Consider the following 18,649-nt stretch of genomic DNA (forward strand, 5'->3'; position numbering starts at 1 on the left):
AAGGGGCGGAGCCTCGGGGTGTGACAGAATAGACAGTGACATCATCAGCATGTGAAGCAGAGAGAGAGGAGAAAGGAAAAGAGCAAAGGTAAGGAAGACAGGAGGGAAAGGAGGAGAGAATTTTTAGAGACAGAAAATTTTAAAATGAACAAAGGAAAATAAAAGGGGACGAGAAAAGGAATAAACTAATGGAGGGTACGACAAGCACAGAAGGAATCCAGGAAAGGAAAGATGAAAAGGAGAGATAGAAAGTATTAAAATCAATAAGGATCAAGAACAAAAAGAATATGGACTAAGGACAAAAACTGAAAAGGAGATAAAGTAAATAAATAAGTACACTAAAGAACAAAGGAGGGAAGGAAGGAATGTGTAAGAACAGAAACAACCTCTTCAAGAAAAGACAAGAGTTTATTACATTCAAGAGGCAAAGTTGTGTCTCTGTGGGTCACCAGGCTGCACTGAGAAAGAGGATGAATTTCTGTCTCACCAGATTCTAAAAAACTGTTCATGTAAAACAAAGACATGACAAATAAATAAATAAAAACACATGTGAACGTCTGATTTAGTCTCATTACCAAAGGGTTTTCTGCAGCACCGCAACTCCAACACAGCCCTATGCTGAAAAATAAAAATGTTGAATTAAATATTAAAAATACCACTATGGATCATTAAGACCAATTAATAAAGTTTGCTCATTTGACTTATTATCTAAATTGTCCTTTTTCTTGACCGGGCTGTGTCACTAGAGATTCATGATTTTTCTCCATTTCACATCTTAACCCTAACAACTCCAACCTCAGAGTGTGACTGGGCCACAGTGTCGTCCAGACGTGCTGCAAAATGAGAAGGAACACAATCTGAAAAATGACAGACACACACACACACACACACACACAGATGATGTATAACTGCACTCCCACTTGTAGACATTCAGAAAAACAACTGTTTGTCGTGATCGGAGCCCATTGTTGTTGTAAAGCTGCTGTGTTTGTGTCAGATTCCAGTGTCTGACGTCTGTGTGTCGACACTGAGTGAAACTGAACCCAACGTTTCTACAGCTTTAGTCAAAGTGCTTTCTGTCGTCCCTGATTCATGCAGAGAAACTAACAAAGATGTGACAAAACGTCAAAAAGTATCGCAGAGATGCATAGACAAAGGAGAGGGCTCGAACAATAACGCCCCCTATAGGGCGTTCTGGACATCAACAGGAGAGGAAAATTCTTCCATAATAAAAAATAGAAATTATTATAAAGCAGCTAACATTAGAAGGGATATTATAAAAAAAGGACTCCTCTGTGTTCAGAGCTACGGCTGCTTCTTCACATTATGGTGAGAAGTGAGAGTTAATTAACTTCATCTCACAGGCAAACAGGAGAAACAAAAAACAACAATCTTATTTCATTTCTCTACGTCTAAGTAATCCATGCACAATCCCACCACCAAGAGAACTCTTGCTCTTATTTTAAAGTGACAGTTCAGGTTTTTTGTGTGTGTTTTTTTTTTTACAGTGCAGTTGTTTTACCAACTGCAAAAAGCCACCCTGCACCATGTGTTAAGACTAGGCCTATGATAAATTAAAATTATAGTTGCTCAAACCAGAGGTCCACAGGTACCGGGGTCATATGATACCAGGATGCAGAGAAAAATATAAATAACATATTATTTGCATTTTGATTGTCAGTGTAAAAGATTTGCAAAAATGACCAGACTCTGTTCTCATTACCTCTGGACACAGCATTTTTTTAAAAAGATGACAGCTTTTTACACTACATTATACTAGAATAAAGCAGGCCATTTTTTTTCATGAAATTCATGACAAACCTTGAAAAAAAGATTTAAAAAAATCAAATCAAAAATCAATCATCACTCTGTCTAACCTTGATGGAACCACTGTAAAAAAAAACAAAAAAATAAAAACCCTGAACTGCCCTTTATTGTTTGTAGTGCTACTAAAATGCAAACCCTGAATATCCACATAGTCATCACTGAAAAATATCTGTATGTACAATGTAGTTTCAATAAAACTCTCTTTAAACTCCATTTTAGCATGCAGTCAACTGCATAATATACAGGCAAGTAGTACGTTCAGATGTTGTTTCTTTGGCAGACCAGAATCCAGCTGGACATGCATAGAGAGGTACAGTATGTACAATCAGAAGTAAACAAACAAAAAAAAAAACAACAAAAGAAGAAGAGAAACTTCCAGGTCAGTGCAGCGTCTGGACGCTCAGGTGACCTGGACGTTAAGAGTCTGTGTGCAAATGTCAGAAGAGCCACAATTATTATTACATCAAAGAGGAGAGACCAGTGGTGTGAGAGCAGGTCAGAGGTCAGAGGGTCAGAAGGGGGGGCAGAGGAAGAGAGAACGTCTGCCTCACTGCAGCCAAATGGAAAGTTTTTTTAACGTCAAACACTGACACCAAGACATTTCCTTTTCAAACACTTCCCATATGTTTGTATATTTGAATAAAAAATGAATCAAGTAAAAATACAAATTCCAGGCTACATATAAATCAGTCGGTCTGAAGAAGTGTCTCTCAGGTGAATTTTTTAGAATCTCCCAATAGATTTTTTTATTTTTTATTTGACTAAATAAGTGAATATTGTTGTGGCGTCACTGTTTGACATCTAACATCTGTTATTTCCTGTGTTGGCTGCAGTGCTGACCCTGGTCACCTGAGCCTCTCTCCACCACTGGTGCAGCTCTCTTCAGAGCGCCTCGTCCTTCTCACAGTCTGGAGAAACAGGCCTGGAGACGGTGAAAATGTCCTGACGTTGGATTTTGGTTTTAGGCGTGGTGGCGGTGGAGGCAGTGGCTGCCGCAGTGGGCGGAGCCCCTGCTGTGGAGGACGGCCTCTGGTCTGACAACAGTCTGATGATCTCAGCCACCCGACCCTCCAGGGCACTGAGGTGGCCTCCGAGGGCCTTGATGTCCTCCCGGAGCTCCAGCCGGGTCTCATGCAGCGCCGCCTGCAGGGCCTGCTCGGGGATTGGAAAAAAAGGATGAGGAGACCCGGCCCCTCCTCCCTTCCCATCACCTCCTCCTGGGCTGTGAAGCAGCAGTGGTGTGAGTGCAGCCGGTGTTCGAGCCTCTCCCGCTCTGTCGATGCGGAGCTCACTTTTAGTGATGCCACTGTCGCAGGAGTCTGTCTTCCTCAGCAGGTTGGAGTCACTCTCCTCCTCCTGCTCCTCCCTGCTCCGTCTCCTCCTCCCCTCCTGACCTTTGCCCTCCTGAGACAGCATCTCCACAGACACCGCCTTGTTGTTCATCAGCCCCTCCTTCCTGGCCTCTACGGTGCTCACGTTGTTCTTTAGACGAGACCAGGCGCTGGCCTTGGCGGCAGGTTTTGGAACCACCGGGCTGGTACTGATCTTCATCCTGACTCCATGATCACTGGGCTGCAGTTCCATGATGTCACAGTTGTTCTGTTTGACCGTGGGCTCCCCGTACGCCAGGGCACCGTGCATGGGTGTGACCTGTGACACTGTGAGCACGCTGCTGCTCCCACTGCTGCAGGGAGGAGCTCCGTTCTGGACGGAGGAGGGGAGTGGCCTCTGCAGGCTGAGAGGCAGCGAGTGCTGCAGGCCTGAGTGACCCAGCTGGAGGCCACAGGGGTGGAGGTGCTGGTGCTGCTCCACCTGCAGCTGGTTCTTCTCCAGGTCCAGCTGCAGGTTGCTGCCACCTGCAGGGGGAGGCCCCTGGCTGCGCATCTCCTTCTGCTGCTTGAACTTCTGGAAGAGCTTCCTGACAGGATGGTCCTGCGGGATGGTGAGCTGCACCTCGTTCTTGGCGCGCTGACGCTCCTCCTCCTCCTTCTTTACCTCACTGATTTTCCTGAAAATGATCTTGAACAAGAAACAAAAACAAAAGAGAGAAGTGATGATTTATTTAAAGCACATTAATGCTGTACTGCACATTCAGTCTGTTTATATTAACATATATTTAAACACAACAATACACAGATTCCTTATTTACTGCATTTTTAAATATATTTTCTTGTTTGTAGTGAGACACCAAATTCCAAAGGTAAAAGGAATGAATTTAGCTAACAGGGACACAAGCTCACTGGTGCCTCTAGTGGTCATTTTGTGTCACTGTGGTAAATCTGGAGAAAGTATTTCATATAGTGAAGTGACAAATTAAAACATTTAAACTCATTGTTATATGTAGCAGTGGAACAACTGCTGTTTGTCATGGAGTAACATTTTTATTTTTCGAGATTGAGATTTGACAGGGATTACAAATTAAAGACGTTTATTTTTCTGGTAAACAAAAAACATCCAACTGTAAGTTAAAGAGGGAAATATATTCGCAAAATTATTAAAACCTAAACCTGAATACCCTGTGTCTACAACAATTATTTTAAAGAGAAAAAAAATTCAATAAAAATTGCACTGAATAATAAACCACTTCACCACCGACTGATGCACATTCATCATCACAGATGAAGCTTTTTCTTTAACGAGAAAAAAATAAGATTTATTACTACTATGATTATTATTATTATTATTATTATGGAAATGTGTCAGCGTCTGTTTTCACTTATTATCACTTCACGTGTCACATTTCCTGCATGCTGCACACTGATACAGGAGATTCTGTGTGAAACGATCCATCACAGCTGCGTCTCCTCCTGCTCCGTTCATCACGACACCAGCTCCTCTCCTGAATCCTGACTCACATTAATTACATCAGGAATGAAAGAAATCCCTGCAGGGTGAGCGGCGGGCATGCAGCCAGCGGCCCGAGATGTTTTTTTTTTTTTTTGTAGTGTTGTTCTTTGAAGAAGAACATTTCTAGGTGGATTTAAAGTTTGTTTTAAGTAAGGACAAAATAAACAGGATGATCTGGAAAGTTTAGAAGTAGAATATTTCTTTGGAATTAGTTCAACACATGCTTTAAAACAGAGGCAGCAAGTCAATAAAATACAAAGTATTGGAAATGATCAAGTGTTTCTCCTCTATGACTAAACTGATGAGACAGATCACACATGAGTTTGACTAAATTTACGCATGACTCAATTTAAAAGTAATCATTAGCTAACCAAAGGGTTACCAATAGCCAGAAGATAACAAAGATAAAGAAAATCCTACTGTATCGTCAAATTATAGCTCAATGACATTCAAATATGAAGCTAAAATAACAAAGCTAATTCAAAATAAGCTGAGAATTAATCAAAAGTATTACAAAGTAACTATTTATTAGCCAAAAGATAAAGTTAAATGAGAAACTGACTTCAGTGAAAATAAAGGATTTTCATCAAGTTACAGGATCATTTGGACTTTTATTTAATCATCTGACATTTGATTTCCTTTGATATCTTCCTGAAATCTCCATCCAAAGTCCAACCATCTGAATCATTTTGACATCCTTAAACCTCCTCCCTTCATGTGTCTCCACTCATCAAACTCACTCGGAACTAGGAGGAGACACTGTGTCAGTCAGACCTCAAACCTCTGCAGCGTCCTGGAGGCAAATCAGCGAAGATTAAACTTTAAACGATAATAAATGATGACACAAGCGGAGTGGTTGAACGAGTGAGTGAACAAACTAACAGCTGCTGGTTTTTAACTTATTTCACTTTCTAAAAAAAAGGACTTTAAATTAACTTCTTTTAACTTTAAATGGGGATGTTTTCATATATATCTGAGGTATGAAAGTGAAATTTCAAGTGCAGGGGTAACTGAGGAATAATCAGTGTTGACTGTACTGTGAGCGCCCCCTGCTGCTAGAAGTTTTTCATTTGTATCTTTTCCTAGTTTCACCACACATGCAGATAGTTCTACTTCTGCTGCTGATGGTAAAGCCCCAGAACCAACAACCACGGAATACAACATTAGAGAGAGAGAGAGAGAGAGAGAGAGAGAAACAGAGAGAGACAGAGAGAGAAGGGGGGAAGAGAGAGAGAGCGCTGAGTCATGTCTTCATTACAGTCAAGTCATGATTTTCTGACCAGAGGGAAGAAATAAAGGAGGACACATTACAGAATACAAATCTGAGCAGAAGAGGAGAGGAAAATAGTCAGTTAGATTTATGGGACCACAAACACTCACGCACGCACACACACACACACACACACACATGCATGTAGAGTCCACATCTGATAATCATATCCATAGCTCACTGTCAGTGTAAAGTGAGTACAGAGTGTTTTCTGCATATTAAGAAGTAAAGAAAGGAAACGTTCAAACAGAAAGAGGAAAAGTAAAGGAACAGACGACAAGAGGAGAGACATGGAATGACAGGAATGAAGAAAGGAAGATGAGAAAAGAAAAGGAATCTCCTCTGTTCGCTCCTGCTACTGTTTCCTGCTGTGGGTTTAAACACAGTTCCTGGGACTATTTCTAATCCCTGGCACTAGTTCTAATCAATGTTAATAGGGGTCACATGTAGAGTCTGAGCATACACACTCACATTCACACCTAAGGTCATTTTAGAGTGAACCACTAACCACACCCCCCAACCTCCATGGTTTTGGACTGTGAAAATCCACACCTATACAGGGCGAACATACAAAAAGGTGAAGGCACCAACCACTGCAGGTGGCTATGTTTTTACTCTAATTGTGAGCGCCTTTTTTCTCAGGCTTGTTTTTAACACAGGTGTTGTCCAGCAGGGGGCATACATACAGTGTACGTACAGTATATCCTCAAACCACGTTCTCTTCAAAAAAGAAGATAGAAGTAGCACAACATGAAAGGTTTTTCCTTAAAACTTCTCTGTTTTCATGAGTATAATCAAAACACCTCCCCTGAAGAAAAACACTGGTTACTGCACTGCATTCTGGGTGATAAAAGCATTTATACTACAGCTATGTGGAATCGTTTTTGTGTTTGTGGTTCTGCTTGTGTTTTACATCATCTTTTTCACGTTGTCTCATGTGTTTTAAGTAAGTAACAATTGAACCTGTCTAAACAAAGGAATCATAAACTGTCATTTATGATTCCTTCATTTAGACAGGTTCAATTGTTGTAGTTTGGGAATTAGCATTAGCGAGAATTTGTCTGAAAACCAAGTGAATTTCTCCGAATGGGTTGTATTTTTTTTTATTCTTTCCTCTTTTGGTCGTGTCTCCATCGCACTCTTATTCTCTGTATTTCTATTTTTAGCAGCTTCATGATCGTCGGTGCTCTCGTCTGCCAGAACAGCTCTGTAATGTTCTCCCCTCCCCACTGCTGCTATTATTGTTATTTCATTTTCTCACTGAAGCTGGAATCGCAGCCAATAGTCAGGTCCAACACACACACACACACACACACGCACACATGCAGGGTGGATGTGCACTGAAACTCGATTTTTGTATTCACTCCAGCGTTTGTTGTGTAAGATGAACTAATGTCGATCCATCACTGACTGCTGCCTGCGCGTGTGTGGAACAAAGAAGTGCAACTCAACAAAAAGAATTTAATCAAGCTCAGGATCGAGGTCTCTCACACACACACACGCAGACGCAGACATGATTTCTCCACCAGCATCCTGGATTAAACTTCCCACACGGCTTCAGGAGGTTATTACTCCACTTCCACCTGTCAGGGCGACTCCTCGGAGTCTCCCAGGACCACAGTGACGTTCTTAGCAAAGTAAAGATCGGAGAACGTGACCCTCTAGTCTTGTGGAACCAACCACCACTGATCTCAGAGATTACGAAACATTTCAGCCCTTTGTACCAACAAGAGTGGGGGGCCTCTGATGTGACACACCATTTCCCCAAGGATAAAACCTACATGTACCAGTAGATGAGGTGTTTTCCTCTAATGGTCTGGACCAGGAGCCCAAACACCTCAATAACAGTCAAATGTTGCCCTGGAGGTAATAAGAATTAGAAAAGAAGATTCGTACCAAGTGTTAGTACTAGAATTTATATATCAAACCACAATAAGACTTTTGTTTTTACTGACCACAGGTGTGACCCTACAGTGATAGAAGGTTACAGCAGTGGCCCTCAGCTCACTGAGTTTAAGACTCCAGCGTCCAGACTGTGTGGACATGACATGGTCCAATTTCTATTGCTGCAAATTCATCATAAACCAAACGTTGTAACATATCTCACAGCATAAACTGAGTGACCACAGATAAAACCTCCTGTTTCATTGGAGTCAATATTGTAAAAGCAAATATAGTTCAAAACTTGACTGACCTTTATTCAAAACACAGTAATTCCTCTAACCTCTAGGGGGCCAACCCCCACGTTGAGAACCGCTGCATTAATACATTACATATTTATGTACATTTGTTGGTTTCATAGTATTGCAGCATCCATACTTTCATATTTTCTGACTAAAATTGCTGTGTTGTAATGGTACCCTGCTGAAGCAGCTGGTTCTCACTCTGATTTTATTTTTCCTTACATAAATTGAATTTTCCCCTCTGTGTAGCTAATAAAGAGAGTTTTGTAATTCCTTGTTTTGTACTTAAGATATCCCTGAAAACAGAGAGCAGTAAATCCAATAAGCTTCTTTTTTTTTTCCCCCGTTAAAAAAAGGAAGTATTAATATGAGTCGTACCTCACCCTTTTCTTGTCTAACTTTTCCTCACATTTATTTCCATCTTCTCCCCACTGAAGCCTGTTTATTGATTCCACAGATGAGTCGATGAGCTGGACGGCAGTCTGGTCTGTGCTTCCTGTGGTTTGTTGTGAGTTCGTATAAAAATCTGCTTTGATTTTATTTGAGTATATCTGTAGCTGATGGAGCATTAAAGACGCTCCTCTGTCCCACAGTGTATTGGCTCATGTTTCATTACTCAAAACACTTTGCATAATTCACATTGCAGCTGCAGGAGTGTGTGTGTGTGTGTGTGTGTTTACATAGCTGTCAACTCTCTTTACATCAGCGTCTACAGACTCTGGAGGTAAATGAACAGTTTGAGAATATAATCTTGTAATAAGTCCAGAGGAATAAAGACGAACACACACTTGCTGACCTGTGCTAAATATGAAGCACACAGCAGCTTTAACAAAGTTAGCATCATTAAGCTAACCAAGGCTGTGACCATATGTGGGTGTATTATACAGTATACATTTAAATGAGCCCTCAGGTCATTCTGCTATAATTTGTCTTTGTTTTACACTTGTGACTCATACCAGTAATAACTTTGACAGACAAGTTTGATTTGGCCCAGCATGTTGAAGAACTTGTTTTAGATCATCCACCGGTCTACAACCTACGGCTCTGGAGCATTCTTTGCATTGGCCGCAGTCAAGTATAATATTTATGTTGGTTGGTGGCCAACCGTTGAATCAGCTATTAATATTAATGAGATCTACTTAATACACAGATGTGAGTCACTGACAATCAGTGAGGGCCAGATAATGGTGAAGATAATGCATCTTTTGTTTTTAATAAGTAAGATGGAAGAAATGTATGGTATGTTAGGTGTGAAAAAAATTCTATTTCATTTAATTCAATATTTAATTTGTCAAAATGACTAATGATGATTGAAACCACAAATGTTTCAATGTCAGCCACGGCTGCAGAGATCACTCAGGCCTGTGCATGTAACGTGATGTTCGTGTGTGTGTGTTTACGAAGTCATGAGAAACACAACAGAGTGTGTAAGTGTGTGATGAGGAAAATCAGCAGCTTGTGTAACTTTCTTCAGCAGATGTTAAGTTTGCTAAATATAAAAAACATCAGGAGCTCAGATGACCTCAGTTTGCTGAGTTTCTTCTCATCCTGTTTACTCCCTACTAATTAACTACTTTGACGTAAATTGTCTCATACCAACGTCTGGGGAGCCCCTTTGTAAACCCACAGACAAGGCTACAAAGTATGTAAAGAAACGTCAGCTTTTACAATGTATTACTTTACTTTTATTCAATTAAAGTCGTTTAGCAAGAAAAGTATTAATGAAAGCAAACTACACAGGAGCAGAGCAGATTGGTACCTGGCGCAAACCGCTGGGACTAGGCAGATTATGTTGTCATGCCAAATTTGCTGCTGTCACACCAGGTGAGTTCAGGACCCATTGGAAACAACTCCATTTTTTTTTCATCTCCCCTCCAGTTTTCTGAGCACCTATAGGACAACCTAGTTGGAAAACCACCATTGTTATATCTGTGACTGTGAGTCATGTCTGTTGCAGTATTCCATATCTCAGTGCTTTTAATGTTTTCAAATTCCAATGGACCTCATACAGTGGCATAAATTTAAATTTGAAATGTGGCATAAAAGAAGACTTCAATTTTATCAACCAAAATTCTAACAAACAGAGGCGTAGAATAAACTGTGTAAAAGCTGGTGGAAAATAAACAATTAAAACTGGTCAATAACGAGAGTTTTTCTGTTTATTAGATCATTGGAGCAAAGAGACGCAGATCGATGAAGCGGAGAGGGATGGAATGGAGGAGGCGACGAAGAGAGAGAGGGCAGGCAGATTAGGGTGAGGAAAAGAGAGGACAGGGCAAGGAGACAAAGAAAAGGAGAGAGAAAGGACAATAGAAGGGTAAATAAAAGGACAGGAAGAGGGAGGAGAGGAGGAAGAACTGATACAGAGAAAAAACAAAGAATTTAATTTCACCTGCTACAAGTTCACTGAGCCTTTGTTAGAGAAAAGAACACTGCTGCTGCTGCTGCTGCTGCTGCTGCTGCACTGACAGCTTGGTAATTATCTCTTCATCACATCATCATCGTCTCTGTGTTGTTTTCTGACAACTTTCTCTGATAATTAGACGACAAATCTCTAAAATTCATTCTTCCGTCTCTTCGGTTTTTCTGTGTTACAAAGAATATGTTGGTGTTTGTGAGGCAGTGGAGCAGCAACTCCACTGTCTCAGCACTGCAGATGTGCTGACTGTTAATGAGAGGCTGGACACTGTTAGTTACTGTCTCACCCTCTCACCTGAGACACTGTTAGGTCTACATTAGATTTTATATTTATTTGATTTTGTAAATAAATCATTTTAAATGCGTTGGTTTTAAGCTACACACATACTGCTTAAATGTATGCATATATACATATACATAATTAGTTATATTTAGTTGCTATTAAAATGCTACATTAAAACAGTGCAGAGACACAACTGTTGACACAACTGATTTAGCACACATAAAACCTGCCTGTCTGCTTTTCAGAAATTCAGCCCTAAAACACACACACAAACACACACATACTTGTGTCAGATGAACAACCTAGCAGAGAGCTGCAGGATTCTGTCTGAATCATTTTTATCTGGGTAAAATGTGCTGAAAAACTAAACACTGTTTCAGAGAAAGAAATTTTGAGCTGATGCTGAAAATTCACAAATCCAAAATAATTTTTTTTAATGTCAAATGAATATACTCTAGATTCTGGAGAACTTCTTTGTCCCCAGCTCATGACCTGTCTCATCCAAAGACTGAAATCTGTTTCCTTTTAAATGTTCTTCAGTTTCCAGGTCAAAGCTGCTGGAGACACCTGAGAGAGCTGTCCAAACATTAGTGATAAACATCAGACTTCAAAAATAAACACCTCAGTCTGGGGACCTTTTGACACTGACCCTGGTGTACAGCTCACATTTCATATTTAAAAATCCTGGACTCGTCTTCTGTGCTCTTACCGTAAACTTCAGTAAATAAAGCAGTGAATGTGAACACGACCAAACAGAAGCCGTTCATCATCCGCAGCTCTGTTTGAATCCTAACTGGGAGTAAAACTTCAGACTGAGCTGTAAATCTGTGAGTGCTTTAGAAACTGCAGACTGAAGGTCTAGACTGGACCAGAGTGACTGAACTACAATATACTATAACAACAACAACAACACTCTATAAACACAACACAACGCATCACCTCATCAAAATCACATGAGAATTTACAGCTAAGAGAAGAGCCGAAGGTCCACAGTTCAGGCTCAACTGACTCATTAGCATTTATGGCATTTCTTTCCAACAATACTTTTCATAGTCTAACCACTAATACTGACTGTACAGTAGTTGTGTTTTACTGAGTTTACAATTATTTTGTAGTATAACTCTGGAAAACCTTGGTATTTATTTAGTCTTACTTCAAACTATTTTTCATCTTCTGCCTAACATAGCCCTCTCTGGCCTATTTCTGCATAACTTTTAGCTAGTTCTGTAAACCAGGTGATCCAATGAATGATTTTTAAATCATTAAATGTATTTATGTTTGTTTATTCTTCAAAATATTTCTTTAGACTGAAAACCAGTGACCAGTTCAATCTTGTTAAATCTGTATTCAGACAGACCATTTCAGACCAACACGTCCTAACTATCAAAATCAAGGCAGTGATTTCCAGAGAAACCACATGCTAAGCCTGCCACGGGCATATTATGTACACATTAAATAAAGAACAGTGTAGTTTGTCTTACTGTAGTACTTCTTAGATGTCAGTAAATCTTACTTGTTTATTTCTGTCCTGTTGTCACTTTAATTCACTTTTATGTGTTGACAAGAGTGCGCTGCGGGGTCACTTTCACTGCCTTTCATCGTTAGCATTAAAGTGAGTTCAGACAGGAAGTTCAGAGAGGCTGCTAGTTCCCCTCTTTAAAGACAGCTGATGACTAATGACAGGCTGGTTTGAAGCAGGAGCTGCTGACACATGATGAAGAGAGATGGAGTTTGAAACTGGAGCCATTATCTCAGCGAAGAACTGCACTGTGACTTGGTTTTTAACTCATTTTTCAGCAGATTTGTTTAGAGGCTGCCACAGTTGGTGTAATCAGCATAGATCACACACAGGAGACGGTGTGAAAATGAGCTGCCCGTCCTTTAACTCAGACAGATTCACCTGCAACCTCTGAGCTGCATCCCAGGAACTCAAAGATTCAGTGACTACTCTAAGTCTAAGTTAACATCCGTGTAACTTTAGTGTATTGACAACAACCTCCATAAAACCTCTTAGACCTGGTTTGTTCACTTAGTCCTTCCTTGGCTAACGCTCCCCTCCCCTCAAATCTCAAACCTACACACACCCCTCATATACAGTAAACATACACACACAAATACGTAGCAACAATCAGACACAAATGTCATTATACTGTAAGTATTATTATAAGTATCATTTTAATATTTGCCCAAGTTTTAATTAGCAACTTGGCTAATTTAGCTACTTATAGCTACTGTAGTTCTCTGTGTGATATTATTTATTGACTAACCTAATTTTTTAAATAATTTCGGACTTTATTTCTGTTATCTTTGGGGAAAATTTGGAAGCTAATATTTATTTAATTTTTTTTTACTAATAACTATTCCAAAGTGGTATTCTGTTTGTCCGTGTGGTTTTTTGAGTTTTCTTTTGGTCATTACTGACTTGGTTTTGCAAACTCCTCTTTAATTCTAGTGATAGTTTTTAATGGATGATGTCAGATGATGTTTTTTGATGACACCAAACATGAACATATATAAAGAAGCTAACCTCAGCGTTGATGGGGAGCTTTGCTGTTGACTGAAACGTGCAGGCCGCATTTAGGAAATTACACTTGATCAATATACAGTACGTGTGTGCGGGTGTGTGTGTGTGTGTGTGTGTGTGTGTGTGTGTGTGTGTGTGTGTGTTTTCAATTACAGCTATTGTTACTGTACAGATGAAGTGCATTCAAATCAATGCTCATTCTGAGTGAGCGAGTGAAACAGGAGATGATTACGATGAAACCAGAGAACAGATCAACTCCAAACTCACCACAAACACCAAACAAAACAAATGTGCTTCACACCGAGACAATCATTAAGCATGTACATAATTCCAGAGAGATGTAGATGGGAGGGTGACAGGACTGGGTCAAAGTTCTTGCCTCTAAATTAAATCATATCTGAGAACTATGGAGCTGCAACTCCTGGTTTCAGGTTTCAGCACTTCAGTGTCTGATTTTCCTCTTTGATTTCCCTTTGGACTCCTCAGCCGTCTCTCATTTAAACTGATGTTCATTTCCCTCACAGACCTATGGTGTCAGCTGACTGACAGCTGGGCCAGCTTCAAAGCTCAGAAGAACCTCTGCAGGTTTGATCCGAAAATCATCTGATTCTTTCATCAGAAAAATGTCAAAAGTTAAAGAGCCGTGAAACTAAAAAGGTCAAATTTGGCTGCAGATTTTTGTTTTCTTTTTGACCACACAAACTTTACTTTACTTTAGGAGATCTGAACTTTACCAGGAAGCACTACGTTTGCACCGAGACACTCGGATAACTGAGATACTCAGTTCCAAATATCACATTTTTCGCTCCCTACTCATTAGTCCCATCATAATTTAAACATGGCCTTCATCAAACCTCTGTATGTCTCTGAAGTGGCGCACATGGTATGCAGTATTTACAGCAGTAAAAGTGGATAATACACATCATCAACTTCAACTCTTTGTTAGAGTCTGTGTCCTTCCCCAAACTGAGGACAGCTGGTTCTCCTCTCACTGTTCCACCTCAAGGGAACCAGCAACATTACAACAATATACCAACTCAATCAACAGTGTCTGCCGTGTTTGTTTTCTAAATGGTTTAAATCTGATCTTGCAGTAGCCCCGCCCCTCAGGTACAGAACTGTGACATCGATCACAGACATGAGCGTTCAGACTCAGACATAGATATGTCTGACTATAGACCTGCTGAGGAAAAGACAGATTTGTGCTGGTGAAAAACCTGATACAGCGCACATATGGGCCATGGATTTGGGCCACATTTGACTGCAGTTTGAACACAATCCAAGGTTTTTGTTACATGGTAATGAACCAGAACAAAAACACTTTTGGCCCATTCACAAAAGAAGCTCCACTGAGTGAAACACATCCAGGTAGGACGTGTTTTAAGCAGACTAAAAGTTCCTCATTTGTTGAAATCTGGAAATTTCAGGCTCTTCTTGCCGACAACGGAAAACCGGTGAGTTCAAGGACTCAGAGTTCTCAACCAGCAAGAAGAACGACTGACTTCACAAACAAATGTATTACCACAGAGTAAGACATGGTCCCACAGGATGAGGTGTGTGTATTTTGTGTATTTACCCGTTTGCGCAGGTTGCAGGTGAGGAAGAGGTTGCGGGAGAAGGAGTTGGCGAATGCGGTGTAGAACTCCAGGACCTTCAGCAGAGCTTCTCTCTTGATGACGTGGAGGTCGCAGTATGTCAGCGCTCGGACGTTAGCACAGGCGTGAGCCAGAGTGGTTTCTTTCCAGAAGACGTCGCCGAACACGTCGCCTTTACCTGGAGAGGAGGGCGTAAATATAAAAAGGTCAGGTTTCAGTGGATGTTTTATTTTAGTCCTGACTTATTTTCATATTGTGCTCATTTTATGCTTTTACATTCTAATATTTCTCCAAACAATTCTTTCCCTGCTTATTTTTTTTCTTCCTGATCCCACAGTCCTGAGTTTTCTGCCAATGTGTTTGCCCTTGATGTTTCTCGATTTGTTTTCTGTTTACTCTGTGCATTAACAATGTGTGGAAATGCTTTTGACAAATGCTTTTGTCTCCTTCTCACAGGAAGCACATCCTCTTCCAGATGTGTTATTGTACTCATTGTACTGTGTTATTTGAAGTAACTCACAACAGATGCCACTTATCCTAATCTGAAAAATCACATGATAAAAGGCAGGTTAACACATGTAGATATGAAGGTAAAGGACACGTCTGCACCTTCTCTCTCTGTCTGAGATTCATTCACGCAATTCAAGGATCATCTGCAGGTTATGAGATGAGTCCAGTCTCCTCTGACAGCTGATTAAAAGCAGCCCACTCTGACCACTGCCTCTACATCAGACGTAGGCCAGACCCAGAGGATCTCATCTCAGTGAATCCCACCTCAGTCCACCCTCCTTCGCCTCTGAAGGCTTCCTTGCCCCAGAGAACATGCAACAGTAAGGTTGGCGCAACAGCAGCAGAGCTTGTCTGGAATGAGTTCCCTGGAGAAACAAGTGTAGTTGTAGTAGCAGCAGCAGCAGCAGCAGCAGCAGCAGCAGCCAATTAGCACAGACGTGGAGCTGGTGGTCGCACAGGAAGAAAGAAAGGAGTCCAACACGACCTTACAAAAACTGTTAATGTTGAGGAGGAAGAGAAGGAGTGTCTGAGGCTTTGACTTCATCACCAGACTCTGTGTCTGACTATGTTCATTCAGAAACCACGGGTTGATTATTCTGTCAGATTAATGTTTCTTTTGAAGATACATGATCTGGATCTGAACCAGAGTCAGTCATGTCCTGATCAGTGTTTTTAAATGAAACACTGAGTGTCTCACTTCAAAAGTAAAAAAACAACAACTTTAACCACCAATCACATGCTTAACACTAGCAAACGCAAGTGCCAGTCGTAATAATTCTTATGTTCACTTTCATATTTACACAATGAAAAATGATTACTGTTTCAATTTTCAAGAGTAGAGACGGGCACATTAACACATTATCTTGTCTACACGTACATTAATTAAGCCAGACAAATATTTAATGGCACATTTGCAGTATTTTATCATTATAATTTTTGGAAGTTTTTTGCTCACAGAGATTTGATACTAGTGATAGTACAAGTGTAGAATGAAACAGGCCCAGAAGCCCCAGCCAGAGAAGTAAAAAAGAGTACACACTGAGACACAAAGTGCTACAATTTTGCTAACGTGGTTACCGCAACTACTGCTGCTGATGAAATCTGCTAAAGCTCAACCTAAACCAGGAGCTGCTGCGGCGGCAGATGAACTCTCACAGCTGACAGTCAGGTCAGGCCGAGGGTCAGTGGGTGAAATGGGATCAAACCCCTGACACATGCGTTGATGATAAACACACTGAGCTGCACCCGCTCCTTCTCCACCCTCCATCAGCAGAAAATGGAATTGGCTGTGGGCGAGAAGGTTTCTGCTGCGCTCCGTCATCTGACTGGACATCACTTCTGTATTCGCTGCTGATGCTGCTGCTGCTCTAACCCTCCTCAAGTCATTATCCCTTTAAAGTGAGTGGGTGAAGACCAGCATGTCCACCAGCGCCTCCTGTCATGGACTTCATCACAGCTCCATGCTCCACAGCTTTTCCATTATGGTAATTTTGGTTACATTTCTATGATAAATTAATTGTTCCATGAGTTTTTCTTTTGAGGATTACTATGACCAGCAGGACATTCATCATCATCATCATCATCATCATCACTGAAGCTAATGAGAACATTAATTAGGATCATTAAAGCATTAATTACTACATTTTGCTGCGTCTGCTCTCCTCAGTACACAGAGCTGAGGAGCACAGGCCTCATCTTTACTGGTGGTCAGAATCAACAATGTAACAACGTAACACTGCCACTGTATAAACAAAATGAAGTAAAATATATATATATATATTGGGATGAAGATTATTTTTTTCATTTCTTATTATTTTTCTTTAATTTATTTTCCTAATGTTTTCTTTCAAGTTTAATAATTATTTTGTTTTTCTATTCCTCTTTTCTACCTTGCAGTTATTATAAGCTGCGTTTTAGCTCATCCCAGCTCCTGTATCCTACTTCACTGGTAATTGCAGAACACCTTTGACTCAGGAGTAGCCTATATGGACATTATACTATACATATGGGCATTAAAATAACCCCCAACCTGTGAAAATTCAAGGCAGCAGTTTTAGCACTTTTAGCTTCAGCAGTATTAAATCCTAACCTTGTGGTGCTGATTAAACAATAGTTAAAGTCTCACAGGGAGTTTTAAAAACTGAATTTGTTTCAACATGTTTTGGATTTGTCCTGAAGAAACCTTTAAGACAGAGGAGTGTCTGAGCTTTAATTTGATTTCTTCTCTAATCTCCACTACATCTGAACATCACTGCACAGATTCCTATTACTGTACCACTGTGTGTGTGTGTGTGTGTGTGCGCAGCTGCAGGTGCCGTGCTGCTCTCTGGGCCTGAACATATTGCTGTGTGAATTCACGGCCATGACTAAAATCCCCTTCTCATAACCGAACATGAATAATGGATTAAGAAATTAATCAGCTCATCATTTCGGCAAAACAAAGAACCAGGGCAAGTGGGTTTTCTCAGCACGGACGGAATCATCTTTTTTTTTTAATAAGGGTGAAAAGGTTCCCTGGTGTTTGATTCTGTGTTTTTGTCTGAGCTTTCTCCTGTTCTTTAGAGAACCGGTGTATCATCCTGGGTTTTGTAGGAGACACAGGCTGAGCCAGGTTTGGACAAATGGAAGATTGGATTTATAGTTAGTCGAATGAAAATAAATGAAACAATCTGAGAAATTGAGACTTTTTTATGTGAAATTAAAAACGATCTTTTATTTAATAGTTTGTGTGTTCATAAAAACCAAAGACCAATTGGTTTTACTAAAATAATTTGAATGTGACTGAATGATTTTGTATTTGTATCGGTCTTGCTCTTTACTTTTCTTTCTTGAATTCCTGCCAGTAAATCAGTGTTGTCTTCAAATAAACAGGCCGAGATTTTAGTCAATTATGAGGTCATTTAAACTGGAAGTTAATTATTATATTTCATTACATATACTTTTTGTGAGATTTTTGTTCAGTGGTTTGCCGTAGGGTTGGAAAACACTGCAATAAAAGACAGAGGAGACAGAACACGCATCATGCAGGGAAACGTGTCCCATTATTTAGGCTGAGCAAAACCTTGTGTCCGGGAGTGAGTTTGTGTCAGGGCGAGGGAAAATTAGAGGGTTATTACTTAGGAACAATTACATGATCTGCCACTATTGTCTAGTTACTGCGGGAGTGTGTGTTTTTGTGTGTGTATGTGTGAT

The 18,649-nt window shown here is 40.4% G+C and overlaps 1 protein-coding gene across 4 annotated transcripts in view; it reads right to left on the reverse strand.

Moving 5' to 3' along the window:
- Positions 1 to 2,556: 2,556 nt before the first annotated feature.
- The window catches only part of kcnh5b (potassium voltage-gated channel, subfamily H (eag-related), member 5b), a 62,504-nt gene continuing 46,411 nt past the window's right edge, over positions 2,557 to 18,649 (reverse strand). For all 4 annotated transcript variants that reach the window (XM_025055376.1, XM_008315487.3, XM_008315479.3 and 1 more), the window contains exons 12-13: positions 14,929 to 15,125; positions 2,557 to 3,846 (exon numbers count right to left, since the gene is read on the reverse strand). In XM_025055376.1, coding sequence (XP_024911144.1) covers positions 2,710 to 3,846; positions 14,929 to 15,125 — 1,334 coding nt within the window. In that variant the 3' untranslated portion in view covers positions 2,557 to 2,709. The remainder of the gene's footprint in view (positions 3,847 to 14,928; positions 15,126 to 18,649) is intronic.

This window comes from Cynoglossus semilaevis, chromosome 1, assembly GCF_000523025.1.
Source record: "Cynoglossus semilaevis isolate Cse_v1.0 chromosome 1, Cse_v1.0, whole genome shotgun sequence".
Classification (NCBI taxonomy): domain Eukaryota; kingdom Metazoa; phylum Chordata; class Actinopteri; order Pleuronectiformes; family Cynoglossidae; genus Cynoglossus; species Cynoglossus semilaevis.